A 25,069-nucleotide genomic window follows, 5' to 3' on the forward strand; every position below is an offset into this window, starting at 1 on the left:
TGTGTTGCCATAGGACATAAATGTACAGAGAGCTGTTCAGAGATGCAGTTTGTGCTGACATGTAGAAAAATGTGAGAGAGAAGTCTTTTTAACATGTTAAATGTCTCCCTATGCCTTACCATGTACCTTCCCTGTCTGCATGTCTGTCCTCCTTTTCTTTTCCCATATCCAGGCTCCTCCGGGGCTGAAGAAGAATCTGCTGAGGACATATGAGTCGTGGACTCCTGAGCAGATCAGTAAAGGTTGGCTCCTCTCCTCTCCTCTACTCTCCTTTCCTCCTCTCCTCTCCTCAAAAAAGTTGTTTTATCATTAGAGAATATGTAAATATTTTTTTCTAAATTCAGATGTTGTAGCTTCAAATTTCCTCTCACTCTTATTCTGACCAACGATGAAAACATTTTGAATAATTCTTAAATTACTGAGCATGTCTCTGTTCTGCGTTTTTTAAGGAATTAATATATTACAGAACATCCTGCATCTCTGAATTTATCATCTGTGTCAGCCTTTTGAGACCGCTAACAAGTACATGCAGCTAATGAGCTGGCCCTAAGCTTGAAGAATTTGTGCTTTGTTTTCATTTACACTAAAGGGATGTTTCAAATTTTTTAACATAAAATGGTCTGTGTTACTTACACTAGTAGTGATATCAGTGCAGTACTAGGTTGGGCTATGAGCCCTGTGAACAAATACATCCCAGCAAGTGAAATTAACAGCAGCGAATGGGGCTATAGGACAGCATTCAAAAAAGTCCAAACCATCTGTAGCAAAATACAGAATGCTCAGTTCTCCTGACAGGCCTCAGTTGTATTTAGTGTGATGAATGAAAAAAAAAACTAACTGCTTTCAATGATTATAAATTACAGACACTCTGATAATGATTGATTATTGTAATTAGTTGGGCTGTGACATGTTGTTGATTATTTTGTGCAGGAGGCGTCCTGGCCAGAGCTCAGTCTCTGTTCTGTCTGGCCTGGTTCCATGCTGTCTGCCAAGAGAGACGCAACTACATACCACAGGTAAAATATATGAACACACCAATATGGACCAGAGTGGTGGTAGTTCTACAGTTTGATCTCAAGACAATAAATCCAAACTACTGTAGCATTACAAGTTGTAACAGTTAGATGCAGAACTTTCAGCACAATCAGACAATTAAACCAGCTGCTTTTTCTTGAATTTTACTTCTATTTTACTGAAACCTTTACATGAATGCTACTAGCATCAGTTGCTGTCACATGTAGATACTTAACTTTTATAGTTACAGCATTATATTGTGTTTTAATACCTTTTAAAATCACAAGCTTCTTGGTATTTTTTACCTGTAAAACCTAAAGATGTGTTTACCCAGACAAATAGTATGTGACCTTATTTCCATGCTGGTCACACACAAGTACATGTGTACATGTGAAAGTGTAGTTCATACTCATTGTATACATTTATTCATACACATCTATACATATGTACTGTATATTCTATTTCCTAGCCAGTTAATGTGTGACATAAATTATACAGAATTATATGCACAGGGAGGCAGGGAGGAAGCTACACTGACATAAAAAAGCATAGCCTCTGCATGGACAGCCACTGAAAAAGGTAAAAAAAAAAAAAAAAAAACTAGCAGAGAGATCAATTTTCTTTGTCCTTACTGGCCAGCATAGCAAACGTGTTTGCTTTTTGTGCTGTGCCTCTGGAAAAATCTTTGTGTGTGTGCAGCTATGTATGTGTTTGTGCGCAGCTTTGAATATAAGCCTTTGTAGTAAACTTGCCTGTTGGTCAACAGGCATAAAGTTTACACAGCACAAAACACAATGCAGAAATCAGCCCCCACATTGGTATGGAGCCAATTTTCAGAACAGGTCCCTCACCTGACACTTTCCCTTTGCAAACCCTGTGGTGAAACACTTTTTTACCACAGGTTTTGCAATTTCAAGTCCAATAGGATTACACGAAGAAGAGACACACTTCCCTCTAGTCGCAAAATTTTCAGACAGTAGAAGCATGGGAAATTCAAGTCCTATGATGTCATACACTGTCAAGGGATTTTAAAAGGAGACATGTTTAAGTGTCAATTTAAAATAGATTTCATTGAGCTACTACATGTGATAGTAGTAATTACTCTGTATTTTTAAATTTAAGTGTAACTCAGTTTTAACAGTTTCACAACAGCTCTAAATAAATCAAAGTGGTGTGTTTTACCAGTGCCAGAATCAACTCATCATGTTAAGGTAACTAAACACAGCCTTTCTTCATTTGAGCTACAGCTCTGGTGATAAAACATCTTTACATGACAAGATGGAGGTTGTAAATACAGTCCTGGTCAAAATTATTGGGAGCCCTGAAACTCAAGACGTAAAGAAGTTACATAAAACAAGAATGTTTTAATAAAATGTCCAAGACTACTGAACATAAGAATAAAATAAAAACAAAACTTTTCTGTGAAGTCTGGCGAATATTATGGAAAAAACACCATGCAAGAGCTTCAGGCTGACCTGGAGCAATCAGGAGTGGTGGTTTCAGCCCATACCATATGCTGCACACTAAACCAAGTAGGGGCTCCATGGGCAAAAGGCAAAGGTGGACACCACTATTGAAAGAAAGGCACAAAAAAGTTTTCTCAGTTGAAACCCAAGGCAGTGATGAATCAACACAAAATAGATCGAAGACATTGAGGGGAATTATGCCAGTAGTAGCCAGAGTTAGTTGACTGTTGGGATCCTGATGTTCAGACCACAGGTTTTGTAAATGCTCACATCTGGTTAACAAAATGACACTTTTTTTGTATCAAAATCTAAAAAAAAAAAACAATTTAATTGCTACAAGTTGATAATGAAATTAATCAAAACTGAAGCTTTTGATTAACCTTTTTCCACTTACACATTAAGAATCACTGTGTTTTAGGGTTGATGCCCAGTGTTGGTCCATGAAAATAGGTGCACATTGGGCCACTGGGTGGTTCTCTGGCTTCTCATCATCTACATGTCACATAATTTTGTCTTATCTCTCGAAACATCACACAATTTATGTAACTTTCCGAGGTGGACAATCCAACATTCACACCCACTTCACACAGCATTTGGCCAGGTGTGTAGAGGTGAGAACGTATGCAAGAGTAGAACATCTCTCTCAAACAATCTATTTTGTGCATTGTTATCCCCATATTTCAACAATTATCATGGCTTGCCACAATGTTTAACAGCAGGACTTCCACCCTGTCCTGGACTGTGGTTGTCCAGAACAACAACAACGTGTTCTACAAACTAGCTTGTTTTGAGCTATCGCTCTGTATCTTCCTATCTCAGTATGATCGGGTGGTATGCCTTTATATTGTGGAGTAAGAGGGGCATGCATTGGTTTGTTTAAATGTTTTTCAACCAAAGTGGGTATTTACATAACTTAGTTTTTTATGTCAAGTGCTCATATTACAGTTAGGGTACACTCAAATCGATCGTATTTAGAGTAGATCAGTGAAACACTAAAGTATTTAACTTAGGCAAACATTGACATCTGACAGCCAGTAGTGACTTGTTCTTTCAAAACCTCTGCATGTGTTCTTACCTGATCACCTGTGAGAAGGAACACCATTATGTTTAAGTCCACTAAACAAAGCTTCATCTCTGGCTTTTGTTTATTAGTGCTGCTTGGTTTGTGGTTGAGCAGTGTGAGTCCAAACTAATCAAATTCAAACATGTAGACATATTTTAACAAAGGCAAAAGAAAAGACATGGCTGGCACCTGTAATTTCTTACTTGCTACATTTTACTTTGTCATGTTACCACCTGTCAGCTTAAACAGTTGTTTTGACAGTTTGGTAGCATGCGAGAGTTGCAGAGTGTCATGGTACACTGGTACTCATTTGTCTCTGTGTGTACTGCAGCCATGCCTCACAGTGGTCTGTCTAATCTAGTAATAAGATTTGTCTGCAGTTACAGCAGGTAGTTTTTTTTGGGGGGGGGGTTGGTCAGCTTACCAGCACACAATCACAACACTCAGTAAATCAAAACACAAAGTGGAACTATAGCAAGGAACATGTTTTTTTAATTAAATTGCCACAACTTTTGCACACTTGTTTCTTTTCTCGCTGTCTCTCCTGTTCCTTCAGGCTTGGTCCCATTACTCCCCCTTAACCATCCCCCTCATTGTGGAGTTGCTTGAAGAAAAAAGTATTGATTGCCCAAGAGGACAATGTAAACCTACATAACTAGCATACAGCATCCTTGTGTGTCTCCTGGGGTTCTGTCTCTCTGTTCCTTCTTCCTTAAATTAATTCACTTTACTCTGCTTACTTGTTTTTTCCTCTAATTTTCTTTTTAACAACCACCCTCCCTGGCCTTGGTGTTGCCCTGTCTCTCTCTTTCTTTTTGTCTCTCTCTCAATCACTGAATATCTGGTAAGTGTTTTCATTTGAGATGGTAATGTTGTTTCTCATCCAAGAACAACAGTCACAGCTCCTTTTGTCCACTCCACCATCACTTACTCCCTTCTCACTTCATCTATCCTCACTCCTTTTCTCATTTATTCTGTCCCGGATTTCACCCTTTTTACATGCCTGTGCAAAAACCACTTCATTTAAAAAGACAGGAAGAGACACTGAGAGAGAAAGAGAACATGTAAGTGTAAGTGTGTGTGTGTGTGTGTGTGTGTGTGTGATCAAAGCAGAGCCGCTGCAGCAGCAGAAAGCTCACACTCACCTGTATAAGTCTCATACGCTGAATCAATCACTGAATAAGCAGTCGCTATGTACATGCATATGTGTTGCAACTGCACATATGCATGAGCACAATCTGCAGTCTCACTCATACATATATAAACACATTTATCAAACGCAGTAGAACCATGCCCCAACGCACTCTGTGAAAACACACTCAAGCACATAATCACTGAACATACAACAACGTACACTTAATCATTCAAAGACTAACTAAACATGCCCACACAGTTTTTCCCCACCACTCACCTCGTCCACCTACTGCATCAGTAGGCAGATTACTGTTGAATAGCGGTGAAGTGTGACACTCACAAACCGAGACTGCCCTCACACTCAGTTATGTTTTAATCCTGAAATGGTCAATATTGTGATAATATGTGAGTAACATGAATGTCAGGCATAGTGTAACGTGTTCATACACACATGGGCCTGTCTTTATTTGTTCAAAAACTAGACAGGGCAGGTGCTAATTTTGTGATTTATCCACTAATTGTAAGGGAGATTTGCTTGTGACCAGATAGTTTCGGGATGATGGTTTCAGAAGTGAATGATAATCTAATGGTAATGGTATACAGTCGCCTTCATTCACCAGCCACTTCAGATTTTCCCTTTTATTACAGCTTTATGTTTGGGCTGGTGTTGCTTATGAAATATGTCAATGAGTGTAACTGTTACATTTGAGCAGGTTATTACAGAGGCAAGTAAAAGTGTGTGAATGTAAGTTGTTTTAACAGTTTCAACTATCACTAATACACATAATGAATATTCACCCTGAAAATGAGAGCCACAGCATTTCATCAGATTGAAAGATAAATCAACCTATAACACATTGTGTACTGAGTAGCATACAGGTATTTCTCTCTCATGTTTGTGAAGACTACACTTGCTTATACAGTTATTATAAGATTAAGAAAGTTAATACATTTTGAATGCCATCTGTTAGTCTTTTAAAAGAAACCCATTAGTTCTTGATATCTTGAGCTCACTCAAGTTCAATCAGTGAAATAAATATATCATATTTTCTTCCTTTTCTGCTTTACCCAGGGTTGGACTAAGTTCTATGAGTTTTCTTTGTCGGACCTTCGTGCTGGATTTGAGATCATTGATAGGCTTTTTGAAGGTAAGAGAGCTGGTAACAGATCAGACTGCATTGGACAGCTTTGCTTTATTGTTAACCTCTTCAACACACATGGTAATGAGAACTGGAATCTGTGGGATCTTTAACCAATTGCCTCTTTAATTTACACCACCCCTGATAGAGCATGACCTCGGGAACTCAGCATTTGCATTTCAAAGCACTGTGTATATACAGTATGCTGTGTTCTTGTGTTTCTCTGCCTTCCTGTATGTACGGTTCTGTGCACACGTTTATAGCTTTTTCTTTGCCTTTGTGTCATGGTATCTCCAAGGCGGTAAAGCTTTCCAGTGGGAGTTTGTCCATGGCCTGCTGGAGAGTGCCATCTATGGTGGACGCATCGACAACCCCTCTGACCTCCGCATCTTACGTTCTTACCTTGAGCAGTTCTTCTCTGCACGCCTGCTCTCGTCCTCCCTCTCAGCCGGTCAGAGAAGGAGCAGAGGAGGAACACGCTTCTTTCCACCTCAGATCAGCCTCCCAAACTCTTGCTCCATATTGGTAGGTTGTGATGACACATACAGTGCTGTATGAAGGGCTCTTAAACATGTTAAAGGAATTAATTCAAGCTGCAGAGAAAAAAATGAGCACTGCAGTGTTTTTTTTTTTTTTTTTTTACTGAATAGCTTAAGGTGCTCTGCAGTGTACGCACACCCTAATAGTCCCAGGTGCATTGGCAAAGAAGCAAAAACAATTCAAAGAAATAGACTTGAGTTAATGCTGCCAAGCTTTTCATTGACTAGATTTAGTGTTTGTGGTTTGGTCAGTATTGAAATTTTATTAGCCTGTGTTGTGCTAGCTTCATTTTTAACTTGGTTTATAAAGTAGCTACTACAAATAAATGCCATTAATTTCCCTCAAGTTTACCCATTGTGTGTTGCTTTTGTGTTGCTTTGCATGTAGTTTGCATTCTGTGGATGCAGCTTAATATACATAAAACAATAAGTGGGTGTATATGCCCAAAACTGTTTATTAGATGTCTGTTCATTTGAAGTCCTACTAGAATAAGTTAGTATACTGCAAAGCCATTGAGAGACCATTTGCTAAGCAAAAGAAGGAAATCTATATTTTAGAATTGTCAAATTGTTTGTACAAATTATTAAGTGGGAGTTCAGTTTTAATTATTCATGCCTTTCAAGTACTTTTTTGTACTAAATGAATATTGTTACTGAAACAGCATCAAACCAAGCAAACAACACACTTAATTAAGGACAATATAGAATTATTTAACCCATAATCACACGTAGCAAATTGGCATGCTGTAAGTTATCATCTCAGTTTTATAGCACAGTTTGCTTGGAAATGTAAAACTGTTGTGGAGTTGGCTGTTGTCTTAGAGCCATGACCGATTCAGGCAGCATACTTACAGTACATCTTCTCCTTCTGTCTCTCACTCTTTGTGAGACTGTTTTTCTATCTGTGCATGTGGGTGCATTGCTGTGTGTCATATGCACGTGTCTGTGTGTCTTCCCAGGACTACCGCAGCGTAATAGAGAATCTCCCAGAGGATGACAGACCTGCATTCTTTGGTCTGCCTGCCAACATAGAGAGATCCTCCCAGAGAATCATCAGCTCCCAGGTGCAACCACACACACACACACACACACACACACACACACACACACACACAGCTATACAGGCACCTGCTAATTCATACAAACATCTCTACCTCACACATGCAGAAATAATAACACAGAGGCATATGCATACACACAGTTATTGCCATACGCTCACAAGAACACACAGGTAAATTCACATATACAGACATGCACTTTCTCTAACTCATAAACACACAGGAATGCACACTAGCACATTCATCAACACACATGCACGTACAGTACATGCTTACAAATGAGCATGTACTGTATTCACATACATGCCAGTGCACACATAAGCAAAGTTACCTATGAATGTACTCAAAGCATACAAAGGGACCAAGGATTGTATGAAAAAGTTGAGTCTGAGACATTGATGACCCAGGGGCAGAAACATCACCCATACGCAGTGCACAGCCTGGGCTAATCCTAAGTAATGCCACCTCTGCCTCGGTCATGTGTGCCATTAAGGTGAATTCACACTGAATGCAAAGCTTCATCTCGCTTATTCTTATTCTTGCCTATTCTCGTAATGTAAGTGAAATCAGCAATGGAGTCAGTGCAAATTTCTCACTCAAGTAGAAACACTTCACATCCATCTCCGTAATTTGCCTTTCTGCATCATGTCCATTGTGTGTATTAGGGCTGTCCTATGCTGATCATCAAAATTAGGTATCAGAACCAATAAGTTGTTCAGTATCTGTTATATTAAGAACAACCACTCAAGATAGTTTATTAATTTTAACGTATTACACCTTGGTTTTGTTACAACACTGTGGTGTATTGTTATTATACATAGTTGCAGGCAAGAAAACTGCAAACAGCAGTTTCAGTGAAGATGTTTTCTCTGACAAGAAGAGCTGGTCAGCACAGATACTGGTGTTTTCCAACTTATAAAGCTCTGAACAAAGCTCCACTCAGTGAGTCAGGTCAAACGAGTATTTCCTGCCAAAGGTTCAGTCTCAGTTTTTCACTTTTTCAACTTCAACTATTTTTGCCTTGTTACTCCACTCTTCATCCAGAAAGGCAATTTAACTCCTAATTACTGTTTAAATTACAGAGTGATTACTCTACCAGATTGCAGGTGAAACCCGTGCTGTTACACTCTATGACATTGCAGTTGTGTGTGTTTTATCAATTTACTTTGTTTGTGTGTGTGTGTATTTGAGTATGTTAGTATGTGAGCTAGTACATGTGTGTGTTTATCCTTCAAACAATCCCACAAACCTAGGGTTCGGTACCTCCATTCTGGAAGTATAAAAGCAGTTTATTTTAAGGTCAGGACTTCAATTTAAGGTTAAAGTATTATACCAGGCAGCCATCCGTTTCCATTTATTTCACTACAACATAAAATTCACCTTGCAGAGACATGAAACCAGGTTTAGATGGGTAATCCATCACAGTGAATCATGTCTGCTTTTATCGTTGTCAAGGTTATATTGTCATTGCGTGGTATCATGTTTGTAATTGTAAATTGATTTTAAAATTTCTACACTGCAGCAATGATGTAACTGTAACAAACAGTGCATTGTTTAACAGTCTGCAAAAATGAAAAAGATGATTTGTTTAAAGTGTATTACTGGCCAAAAGGTTAAGGTCTGACATGTAGGTGTAAGGTTGGGGCAGAGGTTCTCAACCTTGGATTCACTTGACATGGATACAAGTCACCAATGACTTCTAGGACTGATATATTTGTATGTGTAATATAAAAAATAAATTAAAAAAACAATTGAAATGTCAGTTTTTGAGCTCACTGCATACCCCTTAATTATGCAACTTTACATCTCTGTAATCAAGATACTTAAACACAAAAATGTTGAGGGACCCTGGATTAGAGGCAAGGGAATGGAGTTAAGCAATGTAGGATCAATACAAGAACACTGAGGCATGTGTGCATACATGCATCTCTGATAGTTTGCACTGTATGTGGGAACAATTTTTCCAATGAAACACGTGAGGTGTATATTGTCTGCAATATTTATGCTCATATTGTCATGAATAATTATCATTTGTGAGTGTGTTCACATGTATGACTGTGTGTGTGTGTGTGTGTGTGTGTGTGTGTGTGTGTGTGTGTGTGTCTGTGTGCAGTTGATGGTCACTGCAGATTCTGATGAAACTCAACGCAACACAGCCTCACGCATACACCAAATGTGTTCTTTCACTGTCATGGTGGTGTGTGCATACGTTTATGAGAGAGAGACTGCAACAAAATGAAAGACTCAGGCACAATCCAAAGGGAGAGAAACAGGATGTTGAGTAAAAGGTGCATGACTGCACTGGTCACTTTTTGTGACAAACTTTTCATTTTTTGTATGATGTGCAAAAAATGGCACAAACATATATATATACATATTATAACAAGGGCAAAATCACTTCTTTCATAAGAGAACTTCATGCACCTTTGCATGGAAATTGAGCAAAAATGAAAGGGAGTGATAGGATGGACAGATTGAGATGGTTTTGGTATTTTTGTGTTTTTATGTGTCTTTCTATGTGTAATTACCCTCAGCAAGCCCTCTTAAACTACAATGAACCATTACAACTTGTGTGTACAGTCCCCATGTGGGTGTTAATGTATTTAAGTCCATTCATACTCTCAGTGTAGTCGGCTGATCACTGGAACCACCAACCTAGTTTAATTCACACAACTCCCACAAGGCCACTTGCGTTTGTGTGTTACTGTGCGTCTCTCTTTCCACCTATCTCCCCCGTATGTCATTGTCTCCCCTCCTGCTGTCATTTGTCACTGTCACTTTCATGCACTCTCTCACTCTCTCTCTCTCTCTCTCTCTGTCTTCTTTTTTCTTTTTTCCCTTAATGTTTGCCCTCTCCTCTCCCTAAAGACCCTTGTCACTGTCTGTGGGTTGGGCACTTAACCGCATACACACACTGAACCACAAGTCTCGGTGGGTGCCATTTAAAACAAATGCATAATCTTAGTGTGAATGATCCAAAATAGGTCAGAATGGTTTTAAATGTATAATGCAGATCATTTTTGTCTTACAGACTCAATGTATGATATATGTGTGCATAATGTGATTTTATGTGCAGTGAAAGATGACTGTGATGTGTATAAGCAGAGAGTAGCAAGTAGAAATGAATCATTGGGATATTATTATATTATAATACAATTTGTTTAGCAATGAATTATTTTTTCCCCCATCTTGTTTGAATAAACTACAGATCTCTGTTTTTGAATATGTTAAGTTCAGTAATATATCTTTCTGTTATCCTCTTTTTTTTTTAAACAAAGTTCTGCTCAGTAGATGTCTTTATTGAACATCATCTTGACTAAGACATGAGACCTAGTCCCCTGATGAAAAACCTTGATCCCTAAACCCGGATTACACTCAATTAAAGTGATAGCCTTAACTAAATTGACTGCACCTAGTGCGTTTAATACTGACTTCCTTGCACATAGACGTTGCCTGGTAACTTTTTCTTTTCCAGTTGGTTATGACGGTAAATGCAGTTGCTGCCTGGTAGTCATTGGTTGAGATAAGGATAAATCTTAATATATTTAAATCCCTTTACATTCGAACCCCAATATATTCCAAATCTCCATTCTCAGCTGCCCTCATTTTTACTGCTCTCAGGGTGAAGTTCTAGATAAGTTATCTGTTTTTTATCCTTCCTTCTTCTCTCTCTCTCTCTCTCTCTCTCTCTCTCTCTCTTCCTCTTCCATACAAACACACACACATATCCACACACTTTCCCTCCTGAGCAGAGAAGATAAAGCAGGTGTTAGTAAAGAGTTCTCCTGGACCAAATGAAAGCCATTTATCAGACACTTTGCCTTCCTCACAACACACACATATACAGAGTTGCACAAACACACACACTTGAGTCTAGATAAGCACTATCCAGGACTCAAGGCCTGAAGCTAAACATGTTTGATTAGGTGTGTAAGGAGCTGTTAGTAGATGTGTTTGGGGTTTGGCCTTTTTTCACATGTAATATTCCCAGACCTGAAACAGTGTTGACTGTCACTGGAGAGTGTAGCCACCAGAAATGTACATGACATTCTATTACAGTATTTAAGAACTAACATTGATTTTATTCTATCTTATTTTTTTCCATCATACTTTTCTTTTGAGTTAAATTAGTAAAAGTGTGTATTTATTCTATTGACATTTTTCATATTTTCACAGAAGACAGGTGTGATGTAGTAAATACTACACATATCTTTTTTACCAACCTATGAAGGTGTTCAACATCCGTTACACCTCTGTGTCTAAGGAAGTTGCAAGCAGCTTCGGCGTCTAGATTTGTTTTGTGGTGACCTTTTAAAAGAGTGCATGCAACATGCAGATAACAAATTCAGGAAACCAGTATCTCTGTGTGACTTCCACAACACCTTTGCTCAATTGATTCATTTGTTTGTGTTTATAATTGATCGATTCACAGGTGATTTCCCAACTGCGTGTCCTGAGTCGCTCAGTAGCAACTGGGTCAAAGTTTGACAGGGAGCTCTGGTCGAATGGACTTTCACCTGTCCTCAACTTATGGAAGAAACTCAACCAGGTCAGTTCTTTTTTCTTCAGTTTTCTTTTTAACTTTTAATCAATTCTCTAAACTGTGTAATACCGTGTTAAGATTCCTGGAGTCCATACATTAATTCCCGCATCCCTGAAATGAATGATTTACTTTTGCTGTCAAAACCTAACATTTTAAAATTGGTAAATGCCTACATACAGTGGGGTCCTAAAGTCTGAGAGCACTGTCCCATTTGAGTGAATGGGAAAGTATCTTTGTCATCAAACTCATGGTATCTGCTAAGTATTTACTATTGATTCGTGAGAAATTCCACTTTTTTATTTAATTGTAGGGCTTTTCAAGCTTTGATGGTTCCATGCCAGTCTTTATTTGTATGCGAAATCATGTTTTTTTTCCATTGCCCATGCAGCAGCAACTAATCTAAATTAAAAGCCGTGAAAGCTAATTGGAAATTAGTAGAGTCTAATTGAGCACTGTGTGTGATAGCCACTGGCTTGCCTAGTCAGGCAGCGCTGCTGTGTGCAGTTGCCTGGAGACCGGCACCTTTTCAAATCAAAATGACATCTACCTCTACATTAAATAATTTAGCAACCATATTCCTGTTCTCTCTCTCTGCCTCTCTTTTATTCACTCTCATGCTGTAAATCACAAATGTTATTCCTCTCCTTTTATCTCATTTGCGCCTGTGCCTCCTTCCCTCCCTCTCTCTTCCTCTGTCTCTCTCTCTGATTTTCTCTCTCAGTACCTTGCAGGCAGAGTTATTTTGTACTTACTCAGAGAATGATTGACTGTGTTAATTGTTCCCACTGTATCACCAGCTAGCTTCCCATAGATCACAATCTACCTCTTTCAATTAACTGGCCCTTGGTCATTAGCTAACCCTCTGTGTTTGACCATCAGTGGATATTTGTTCTCCAATGTGGAGCTTGAGTGCATGTGCTTGTGCATGTTCATTATTTGTATGTCTTTGTGTGTATGAAGGTTAGTGTTCACTTCGTTCGTGCATCTGTATGAGTGTGTATATTCGTGCTTTTGTGTCAGTATGTATGACCAAGTGCATTTTTCAGTATGCATTTGCATGTCTTTGTCTGTAAACTGTGTGTGTGCAGATATGTATATTTACTTTGATGACCTATCTATCAGGGCTCTACACTGATCCATCAGAAGGTGGCCCCACCTACCGAAGGTCATGGGTCACCAATCTTGTCATTCATTGGTTTGGAGCAGTTCAACGCCATCCGCTTGGTCCAGGTGTGTCAGATAATCTGTGACCGTACAAATGACAAATATTTTTACATGATTGTAGTATTTTAAATGATACACAGAGTTGTGATATAGTTCGAAAAATGACTGCTATCTCTAAATAACTTTGTCAAAACAAATTCTCCTTGAGTGGTGCTCACCTACCATTTGTGTTTGGGCACAAAGCTTTCATCAAATTGCATGGATTGTACCTTGCAATATAAATGAGATAGATATGTTAAAATGGTATAGAATTACAGAAAGTGGGCATTGCTTCACGAAGATGCCTGAGTGAATTATAAACTGCCAGATTGTGTAATTCGTCTTCCCGTGGAATAGACATTTTTAGCAGGAGTCTGTATGTGACTGTTATTCTGGGAATTGGGTAAAACCACAGGTGGCACTGAAATGTGCATTCTCATAATAAAAAAGGTACTGTGCGGCATTACAGTTTTTATTTAGTGAATGCTCTGCCAGTTCATATACTGTAATTTTCTTCACTTGGATTAGATTTTATTATGAAGCAATCAAATGAAAAGATGAAGATGAAAAGAAAGATCACTTACTACATCTCTACTACTTCACTAACTACATATCTCGATTACTAGCAATTCAGACAGCTAGTGACTGGGCCTGTTAGTTACTGAAAACTGCAATCTATGTGCGCTTATATTTAAGTGTTGTTACAGAGTATCCACCAATCCTTGGCTGCATTGAGCAAGGTCATCAGAGGGACCCAACTGCTAACTCCTGAAGTCCAAAAACTGGCCACTGCCCTGCTCAATCAAGAGGTAAGAAGGAAGAGAGAAAGAAAGGGAGTCAAGGGGAAATAAACTGAGATGCATAGATGTTGTATGTGAAAATATTGAGTTAGCAAGAGCATGCTGGTTTGTGTTTGTGGGCACTTACAGTTTCTGCTGTTCTGTGTATGTGTGTTTTCAAGAGGGAATATAATTAGAGCTCATCATAATCTAATTGTGAAAATAAATTAAAACGAAATAGTGAGATTGACTTTCACCCACTTATCCACAGCCTTCCTATTCCTTTCTTCTTGGAAGTCATTTGTGATTCAACATATTTTCTCCACCGACAGTTGTGGACATTGTTTGTATCTTTGATACATGTAATAATAGAATATATAAGTAGATCTGTCTGAATTTTTTATCTTGACTATATTGTTTTAGAGGTGAAGTGTAAAATCTTTTCCACACTGTGATGAAGTTCAGTCAACAGGCACACATACGGTGTACTGAGGTGACTTGTAGACATCTAGGAAACACAGCATGTATCCCCATGTGTGTCCCCAGGCTGAGATTAGACAAAGGGGATATGGTGAGGTAGAGGAGGAGAGATACACAATCAACCTTTTACTCCTTCTATGTTTGTAATCTCCTGAGAATAGCCTTGGGCATCATTCCTTCTCCACTGCTTTCCTTCTCTCTCTTTTTATCTTAATCAGCAGTCTTTAGTTTCATCTCAATCTCTCTCCAGTTTTTATCTCTCATGTTTTCTACCTCTTTCCTTATATCGCTCCCTTCTAACATATCCCTTCACTACAATTAGTACTAATACCAAGGCTATGAAATTACTACTGTGATATAGTTTAAATTAATATGGTAGTATTGATGCACAGTATTTTTCCAATAACAACATGCAAAATCACAAATAAAACAATCAAAATGATATTCAGTTCACCAAACTATATTCCCTTGTAATGCATTATGTAAGATAAAATTAAAACAAAAACCTAAAAACAAGGTTCCAATATAAATGTTTATCATAACACCTCAACCATGCAATAGTTCCAATCCACTGTTAAATCAGTACTCACAATCTCAGTAGACCTAGCATACTCACATCAGCCAAAAGAGATTTTAAAAATGTAAGATTTCCATGTTTCTTTATGTCCATCTGTTTGGAGTTTCCACAAATGAGGACACCTTATAGTGCTTTATGGCTGACCTATGTAACTGCCTAGTATATAAAACTGATGAGCTCTCATCATAAATTTACCATTGCTTCCCTCCTTCGAATTTATCTGATAAAAAAACAACAACAAAAAAAAAACATCAGTGACCCAATGAAATGATGATCCTTCCTAGGGCCAATTTTAAGACGTCCTCTCTGTCTGTGTTGTGCACAATCAAAATGCATTTTAATGAGCTGACTGATAATCAAGGAGATGCACATTAGTTTTGTAGGGCAGTGAAACTTTGTATAGTTTTACCATAGCATGTTTTATAAATTACGATGATTAATTATGACCTAAAACATTATTCCAGACTGAAAGCTAGTTTCTTTCAGAGATGAAGGACTTCTACAGACCTAAATCACACTATATTGACCAATAATTGCCAAGAGTATCATTGGCTGAAAAACGTAATGGAACCTTAGAAAAAGCAGCAGCAGCTGTCACCTTTGATGATGCTTCTGTACATGTTGCCAAGCCACAAAATTCTTGACACATATTAAATTTACTACCAGCAGAATATCAAACCTAATGACTTTTGTGGCCCCAACTGACAGCATTTTACATCACTGTCATAAAGATGACACAGCACTTGCTCCGTCTTAGGAAGGAAGAAAACATGCCGCGACCAAGTGAAATGAAGCAACCAAAATTTAATTTGATTATTTCTTTCTATATATTATTTTATCTTGAGTCAGTGGTTAAGATGATTGTTAATTTCATAACTATATTAATTTGTGTGAAAGTGTGCAGATGCTATGAGACTCAGCACTCATTAGCATTAGAATTTATTACAAGTAAAGCAGTCTAGCACTTCTTTGTGACTGCACAATTTAGAGTAATATAATCCTCCAGCATCCATTATAGCAGAAATAGTTTGACAGAAATACACTAAGGTAAGTGTAATACATGTAGGAAGTTACATTGTCTGCTGTTATATTGTAAAGTGTAAATACTGGTCCATACCAGTACACATCTTTTACTGTGTACAGTTTATCATTCAATCCCAAACACTTATATGCCAGATAAAACATTACCTGTCTGACTTTTTGGCTGGACCACAACAGTGGAACAGTGAAACATTATTTATTCAACTTATTCAACAAATAATTCAAATTGTAATTACATATAATATTTCCAGGTTAGTTTACAGGTAGTTGTTGCTACTGTTGAGAAATAGCATGACAACACAAGACGTTAATTTAACCAACCATTACTGATTAGCCAAGTTTCAACCAGCGAAGAGGAAGAGAAAGAGCTGGTAATGTGATTTATGTATTTGGAAAATGGACCATTTGGGGTTGTAATATTGTAAAAGTATGGCAGGCACAGCTCTGGAGAGATCAGCTCCATTGCCCCTCTCCTCAGCTGTGCAGTAAAAAATAATTAGATACTTGGAAACTACCCAAGCATCAGAGGAGAGTGGTAAGCAGCACTGCAAAACAGAAATAAATATCAGCACTGCCTTTAGTCAGTGGAAAGATCATTAATATCAAGACATGAAGACTGATGCAGGGCTAGCTTTTTGATTAAAGGTTAAACAATATCTTTTATCTGTGAATTTTTCAGTGCCAGGTGGAATAATTTTCTTGTCAATACTGCTGTTTTTGTTTTGTTTTTATCATCACAGTTACTGTCAGGCAAACTGGGGATCTCAGTAAAAAGTGGTCAGAGGAATGTTCTTATTCAAAACATTTTCTTGCCAGCAAAGCCCAGCTGCTACCTGAGAAATTCAGCAAGTTACCTTGGAGATTATTTGCACCAATTAAATGCTCTGGCAATGAGCTGCAATACAAAAATATATGCATGCCTCCTGAGTGAAATAATATGTGTAATCAAACTGGTTGAGCCTCATTGGGTGAGTAAGAATTGACTAAAACACAAATAAACTGAATTTTGGAGAGAGTATTTATTAATATTTATATATAGTATATACTGAATATATATATATATATATATATATATATATATGAATCACATTAAAAAACTCACTCTCTTAGTGTATTCATTTGTCTTGGATTTAAACAAATATGTGATTTGATTAATCTGAAACTGTTCTAAGCCTTTAGAGTTTTAGTTTTCACTAAATGCAACTGAAAATAACTTAAATTGTGTTCTTGTACACTTTCAGTGGGCACCAGTAGATCTGGAACTATATTTGTTTTCTGGCATCATTAACTTGTCTAACCTTTCATAATTAGAAAACATTAGTATTAGCACCATAGACATTTCAGTGACATCGCTTAAGCCTTCATGTTTATCTACACACACACACACAAACACATACAGACACACACACAGCAGGAGACTGACTGAATGGTTGACTTGCAGCTGAGAGACATGCAAAGTCCCTTTTAGTTCCATTATGACTTTCCAGCTTGAATAACATCAAATTCTCAACCCTCAATCTCCCACTGTGCATATTTGTGTATGTGCGTGTGTGAAAGGCAGATCTTTGATCTCTGTTTAACAATTTAAGCAACACAGACTGTCTAACCTGTTCCAGAGTTAACAGTTGTCTCTGGAGGGAAGCTTTCTTTGCCACCTACACACAATATTGCATTTGTCATTGCCTTTCAAAACGAAACATTTCAGCATTTCAAAACAACACTATACATGAGTGTTTCGTAATCAGCCACCTCTATGGCTAAGGTATGGTTCAGGAAAGAGTTTTGTCATTTTCAAAGGAAACTAAACTTTACTGGTAGTCAGAGATCCTCCTCACCCACACTTTCACCGTACTTCCTGCTTTGGAATCTCAACAACATTGGTCATTTTTATGTGGACATTATGTGGACTTTTTTTTTTGCCAAACCACTGAGGCAGTGCAACCCAGAAGAGTGAAATGCTACAATTTGGCTTTTGCTACAGTTTTAGTGTGAGACAAATGGCACAGCCAGATGGTTAAAGTGAGTCAAAGGAACTTTACCATGCATTAACACAATGAGCCAGACAGACTGCCATATTTGTGTGCGCAAGAGTCCTTTGTCACTGTGAAGCTTGGAGTAGCATTTCAGTTTAATGTAACAAGTCAAATATTTATGCAATATTATATATAATATAATATTTATAGTCAGTCAAGTACTTCAGAGATTTAATCATCTGCATGCCTGTTGTTTTGACATCAGAAGCTGACATCATGGAAAATGTGGATATTATAGATAATGTTTTAGTGAGACCATAGTTGTAGTGTAGACTAGGAGAGCATATGCCCTCTTGTGACACAATGTTTAAATGTGTATTTGGAATACTTTCAGAGGGAGTCAACTTGGTCCAATGTTGTCAAGTTTATCTGTCTGTGTTGCACAACTTAGAGACGGTGGTAATCTTTACTGATTGTAGAGGAGACAGGAACCATAAGGATAGAGGGGGACGATATACAACAAAGATACAGGGATGTTGAGGTCACATGTTATTCACATTCACCACTGTGCTATCAGGACATCCCATAATTTAGCACCTTTGAATACCACTTTAGAAACTTTATTTAGAAAAGATAGTCTCGGCACAAATCTAGTGATTTTTTGAAGGCAGACAGCGCAGTGAATCTACAGTCCTGCTGCTCGCTGTGACTGTGGCTCTCTGGGATGACAGCCGCATTCAGTGAGTGAGACAGACGCCCATTCGGTCGACCACGCAGCAACCCGACTGAAGCACATAGATAACTGACTGCAGAATGTCAACAGCAAAAATACCATGGTTCACTTTACCTTCTGCTGACACTTGTTTTTTTTTATTTGTTTGTTAAATAACGCCTCCCCTCTATGCCTGTTTCTGTCTCAGTGCCCTTCAACATGGCAGAATAAATGGGAGGGACCAGAGGAGCCAATGCAGTACCTCAGAGCTGTGGTAACGCGGGCTCTCGCCATACAGGTAACTCGTGTGTACAGAAAGAGACGTACTCTACTCTCTTTCTCTGTCAGTCTGTCGCTCTCTGTCTCTCTCCCTCCCTTTCTCCACAGGCCTTCACAGAATACTCACGTATAAATAGACATACATATTTACACATGGAGTAAGACAAACACAGACATGCAAGCATCTTTAGCTGTGACAGTACATTTTATTTTTGGAGACGTGAATAAAACATACTTCTTTCATGTGACCATTTTATATTTCTAAACAATCTTGAATCTGGTCTGTGGTAGATGTCATGGTTAAGATTTAATTATTCCTTCAGGGACTGAAATTCACATGGGACTGCTACTATCAGGGGACCTTTGTCTCCAGCAAAAAAGAAGAAAAAAAAATCAGTTGTGAACTTTCTGTGCACTTGTAGCAAAGGCGTTTGCTAATAGCCTCACTGGTTGTTACAAGTCCCAGATGCCCTTGAGAAGAAGCCTTAAGAGGCCTAAGAGTTTTCTAATCAACATTGGTATAATGATTGAGGGATCCAAATTCATCATGCATTTATGTCCTACTGGGAGCCTTTTCCTCCAGTAGTGATGAATATTGTAGGATTTTCTTTTAGTATCAAATTATTTGAAAAGGACCTTGCACCTGAGATATAGTAAAACATACACTGGAATCCTTTTGGTCACAAATCTTTGCAGTGTATCCTCACCTGACAAAAGTCCTTTAGCTGCGCATAGGTCCAAGGACCAAACTAAGTACTTCAAATTTATGGCTCAGATTAAAATTATTTCGTGATATAAGCAAACTATTGACTAAAGGCATGCCAAAATATTGTTTTCAAAAGTGCTTCATAAATAAAAGGGGATTATTATGAGTTTCTGGGAAGTGTCAGCCATAGGTTGGTGCCAGGAAATAAAGGTTCTGGCTGAAACTCCTCTCATCTCCTCTTGACTGTGTCTGACTGTACACCTACCTCAATATGCTCTGGCAGACTAGAATGCACATACACACACACACACACACACACACACACACACACTTATTCAGAAATTATTTATTTTTATGTGAATTTGATGCATTTCATTATTCGTGTGGGCGAGCCTCACTGCCTGTGTCTGCCTGCCTGCCTGCCTGCCTGCCTGCCTGCCTGCCTACGCATCTGTTTGTGTGTATGTCTCCCTGTCTGCCTGTCATCTCTTGTTTCTCTCTGTCTGCTAGTCTCCCTGTCTACCTGCACTCCATCTGTCTTCATGTGTGTCTGTCTGGAGGCTACACTGTCCTTAACTGTCTATTTCTGCCCATCAGTACTGAGTGATATCTCTGTTAGCAGAGTGTCTGTGTCCTGTTAGCTAATCAGTCTAATAAAGGCGGAGTCGGCCAGAGCTGCTACTGTGTGGAGCTGCTGAAGAATAAAGAGCTAACAGCACAGCAGTGCACCCAGGACGACCTTGAAAATACTCAAATGCTCACACACATATATGCACATAAATACTGTGCGTACCAGCACACACTGGCCAAAAATCTTTCTGGTGCACATGCCTGCCTCTGTGTGTGCATGATGGTGCACACATGCATCTGCTTACAAGTATGTTCCTCTGTGTGTGGGAGTATGTGCATATTTTGTCTCGGTATAATGCTCATCCCAATTTATCTCTAAAGCCAGTGCAGACTGATGCTGTGCTAAAAATGAATCCATTTATAATAGAGATTGGATCAGATGTTTGCTCATTCTGCCTCTATTTGTCAGCAATTTTCTTCAGCTGACCTCCAAATCCACTAGTTTCTATGGTGATTTAGAGAAAACTGCTCAGCTGTTTAAAAAAAAATGCAAAGAGGGCCCAGAGTAGATCAAGCCTTCAATCTTATGTCAACTCTCAAGGCAAATCTGGCCACTGCAGCCATACAAGCTTCTATCATGATAAGCTTGGCTGAAAGTGTAAAAAGGGCAGTGAGATCAGTTGTTGTGCCACTGTGCAACAAAGAAAAAACATACAAACTAAGAACTAGGGCTGTATTATGAGATATCGTATCAGGTTAAATCCCGAGCTGCGCCTTTGACAAAACTGACTAGTTTTTGCAGTGACACAGAAGGAAACTGCTTACCTGATCAAAGCAGTTGTTGCTGAATAAGGCGGACTGGATCAGGACTTTGGATAAGGCTTAGAGGGGTCTATCACCAGTCATACTGATCCACACTTCATGTTTAAGAACTTTTATGTGGATTCAGTATTTGTTGTCTTTGCAGTGTACACACACATCCCTGGCTCTCTACACATGTTCAAAAATCAATCTTTATGTTTATGCCTGTGTGTGTGTGTGTGTGTGTGTGTGTGTGTGTGTGTGTGTGTGTGTGTGTGTGTGTGTGTGTGCGCATTAGTAGGTAATGGTAAGGGGACATTAAATACTCTATGGGCCACACATTTTTATTGACTTTATGTTTTGCTTGCTCACTTTGTAACTCTTTTTATCTCTTGTTAACAAATACACACTGACTCAGGCAGAAATTGTGATTATTCCACTCACATGTTGATGTTCTCTATGAAGATTTAAAGCATTAAGTACAATACAAATATTAGCTATGTGTATTTTCTATAACCAAACTATTCATGGTGACGGAGTGAATATTTAGAGCAAATGCTTAAAGACTCAGGTCTATTTGTGTCAGATTTCACCACATGAACTGAAGAAAATTGTGTGTATTCTCATTATCTTTTATTGATCCACTAAATGCTTTGCCTGGATCCTGTGTGAAACTGATTTTATTCCTAAATTATGTGTTATCTTGGATTTTTTATTGGTTATTTGCTAGGTTTTTGGTTCATTAATCTGTGTATCCATCTGTGTGTGTGTCCGTCTGTCTGTCTGTATACATTTTTCTTTATATCTGTGTATGCAGGGCTGGGTGGAGCGTGCAGGCAGACAAGCTCTTCTCTCAGACACCATAGATCTGTCTGAGCTCTTCCACCCTGATACCTTCCTCAACGCTTTGAGACAAGAAACTGCCAGGTAACACCGAACACTTGTGGTTTTCTGTGTGTGTCTGTACACACCTGTGACACAGAATGAGCATGAGCACTTAAGTTAACATCTTTTGTGGTTTTAGGTCCATGGGGTGCTCTATGGATAGTTTGGTGTTTGTGTCATCATGGAGGAGTCCTATTGCACAGGCCAAACTGCAAGTGAAGGTAGGATTAACAGAAACACACATTAACATACAGTTCATGCACACAGACAGCAGATGCATACCACTCCTATACAGCTGCAGAATACTGGTGATATAACCAAGGCAGAGTCTGACTGAGTGATAATTGGAAAATAATGTCGTAAGAGACTGCCAGAATAAAATACTGATGCAGATAAGAAAGCAGAGGCTGAAAGAGTGAAGAAAACAGAGTAAGAAAGAAAGCTGACTTTGACAGCAGTAATCTCAGGTCTCCTGTGCTTTTGATGCATTTGACAGACAGACATTCCTACATTTAAAGTACTGATAGCATACATACTGTGCAATACCTCACTCTGCATTTGTTTGCCTTCCATTCCATTCATTCATTGATTTAAGGCCAATATAATTGTATTGTTCACAATTTAAATACTTTTAGGCATTTGTTCCTTTTCTTTCATGCCAATAAAGATTGGCACAACTTCACATGCACTTAGTTAAAATATACAAAGACCGAGGGGAAGGGTGTGGGTGCTCAAAAAGAGGCTGCAGCTGTGGGGAGGGAAGGGAAATACTCTGACATCTGACAGTGAAAGAGAAAGGGGATAATTGTTGTGAAGCAATGAGCTCTCTCACACACGCACAAAAACACACACACGCATACACACATTGCAGCTTTTTCTGGATTTGTCTCTCACTCACTCTCTTGCTTCTTTCTCGCACAGATTATGGTGTATGGTATTGAGTAGTTGTATGTGTATGTCTAACTTGATGCCAGAGTTCCCTTTATCGTCTGGCCTACTGTGGAAAATCCCTGAGTCACTGGGCTGGATTCACTAACAAAACACTCTGTCTCTCTCATGTACTATGTGCATAACATGCTAATTAATCTGGTGACAGCAATTTGTGTGTCTTCCTCTCTTGCTCCATATTTCCCTTTGTTTACATACTCTCCGTCCTCTGCCTCTTTTCTTCATTTCTTCTCACTAGATCATTTGGCATATTTGTCTCATCTTTCTCTTTAATCTGCTTCTTTTCTATTTCTTCCTCATACTCTTAAGTTGATTTACTATTTATTTTGTCTTTACCTCCTCGTCTCTTGTCTAATGCTCCTCACCAGGTCTTCCTCACTCTTTTTTATTTTTATAGGTTGGAGGTCTCCAGTTGGAGGGATGTAGTTTTGATGGTGTCCATCTTTGTGAGAATCAACATGACTCTCCCAGTGTGTCAGCTGTCCCGCCCTGCTACATGGCCTGGGTTCCACAGGTTTGTATTTGTTGCCTGTAGGGTAGCAGCTAATTGTTATTTTCATAATTGTTTTGTCTATAAAAAAAGCCCATCACAATTTACCAGAGTCCAAGGTGACATACTCATATTGCTTGTTTTGTCTCACACCTAAATATAATCAGTTTATAATTATATAAAACAGCAGCAAATCCTCATATTTAACAAGCTGTCATCAGTAAATGTTTGGCAAGCGACTCAAATGATTAATTGGTAATCAAAGCAGTTGCCATTTTCTGCTAATTGACTAATCAATTAATTGACTGATCATTTCAGCACTAGTTGGCTTCACCTGGGAAGACTGTATTCTGGGTGACATATCAGATTTGCATGAAACATGGTCAGACAGGCACTGGCCCAAAGAACCATTTTTGTGGTTAGTGCAGTTAGATTATTTGTAATCTACAATATGATAAACATATATAATATAAACAACTGGCACTGATGTATAATGCAGTTGTGTGTCACTGGCATAATGATAAACTCTTGCATTCACATGGGGATCTTTGGAGATTTGATCATTGTTTAGTTTTAGTGGGGTAGCTGAGAAACACCTCTTGTTCTTTTTGTCGTTCCAATACTTGTAAACTACTTAAATATACAGTAGCTGTCAAGACATTTATTAATTTGTGTGTTATGCTTTCGATCCTAGAACTCTGCTGCTGACTCGGCTGCATCAGAGGAGAGTATCTGGCTGCCTCTGTATACCAGCTCAGAGAGGCTTAAGGTCGTCACACACATCTGCCTGCCCTGTGGAACGAACCCTAACCAGTGGATACAGACTGGAGCTGCTCTCTTTCTCAAACAACAGTGAAGGAATGTCATCATAGTGAGGGCCACTACATAGAGGCAGTAACAAAAGGGCTTTTGGCAACACACTAAGACTTGTGTGCAAAACTGTAATGCAGTTACTGTAATGCAAAACTGTAATGCAGTTACTTTATGTCACTGTCATTTGCATAATATGGTACAAGTGAAGGGACCAGAGTGGAAAAAAACACTTGGGGAATAGGGACTTTTTGGTTTAACAGCAACACTAATACATTAATTATAATTCTTTCTTTTTCTTTTCATGGACCAGACAGCAAAATAGAGCAGCTGCAACATCTTTAATGAGATACAGAAATAATATTACTTGCATCTCAGTATGTAATACACTTTAATACCTCTGAGCTCTCCTGTTGTTAGTGTCATAAAACACTACTCCACTCATCTTATACATTTCATAAAAGAGTGTAAAACTGTACATTTGCAATTCTTGTTTGTTTACAAAGCTTGTGAAGAAAGCATCTTTATCCAAATCTCATGTTGCATTTTGCTGAAGGTTTTAGCCTTGAATATTCTTTTCACTGTTATTTTATTGCATATGTGTATTTTTGGACATTATTTATTCAAAATAAAGCAGAAATATATGTCATTATTGCTATAACTTTTAGTGGTAGTAGTAGTAGTCACTTACATGTGCATGCTTCCAGAATGGTGGTTGGTGAGAAACTCTCTCTATTTAAGTTCAGTTTAGCATTATTTATTAATGTAAAGTTGAGAATAGTAGGTGTGTAGGTGTGTTTCAGACCAAAGCTGACCCTCCACCACACACTATCAGTAGTCACAGCTGTTCAACAGTAAA

At 38.5% G+C, this 25,069-nt stretch overlaps 1 protein-coding gene across 1 annotated transcript in view; it reads left to right on the forward strand.

Annotated features, from left to right (window-relative positions):
• The window catches only part of dync2h1 (dynein cytoplasmic 2 heavy chain 1), a 112,015-nt gene extending 87,156 nt beyond the window's left edge, over positions 1 to 24,859 (forward strand). The window contains exons 85-97 of the mRNA XM_023406635.2: positions 173 to 242; positions 931 to 1,016; positions 5,750 to 5,825; positions 6,115 to 6,341; positions 7,315 to 7,419; positions 11,846 to 11,962; positions 13,079 to 13,186; positions 13,867 to 13,968; positions 18,930 to 19,019; positions 21,895 to 22,004; positions 22,102 to 22,183; positions 23,308 to 23,424; positions 24,095 to 24,859. Of these exons, the coding sequence (XP_023262403.1) occupies positions 173 to 242; positions 931 to 1,016; positions 5,750 to 5,825; positions 6,115 to 6,341; positions 7,315 to 7,419; positions 11,846 to 11,962; positions 13,079 to 13,186; positions 13,867 to 13,968; positions 18,930 to 19,019; positions 21,895 to 22,004; positions 22,102 to 22,183; positions 23,308 to 23,424; positions 24,095 to 24,256 (1,452 nt within the window). The 3' untranslated portion in view covers positions 24,257 to 24,859. The remainder of the gene's footprint in view (positions 1 to 172; positions 243 to 930; positions 1,017 to 5,749; positions 5,826 to 6,114; positions 6,342 to 7,314; positions 7,420 to 11,845; positions 11,963 to 13,078; positions 13,187 to 13,866; positions 13,969 to 18,929; positions 19,020 to 21,894; positions 22,005 to 22,101; positions 22,184 to 23,307; positions 23,425 to 24,094) is intronic.
• Positions 24,860 to 25,069: the final 210 nt, after the last annotated feature.

The sequence above is a fragment of the Seriola lalandi genome, unplaced genomic scaffold (genome assembly GCF_002814215.2).
Source record: "Seriola lalandi dorsalis isolate HSWRI2012SDOR001 ecotype SW California unplaced genomic scaffold, Sedor1 jcf7180002054313, whole genome shotgun sequence".
Taxonomy (NCBI): Eukaryota; Metazoa; Chordata; class Actinopteri; order Carangiformes; family Carangidae; genus Seriola; species Seriola lalandi.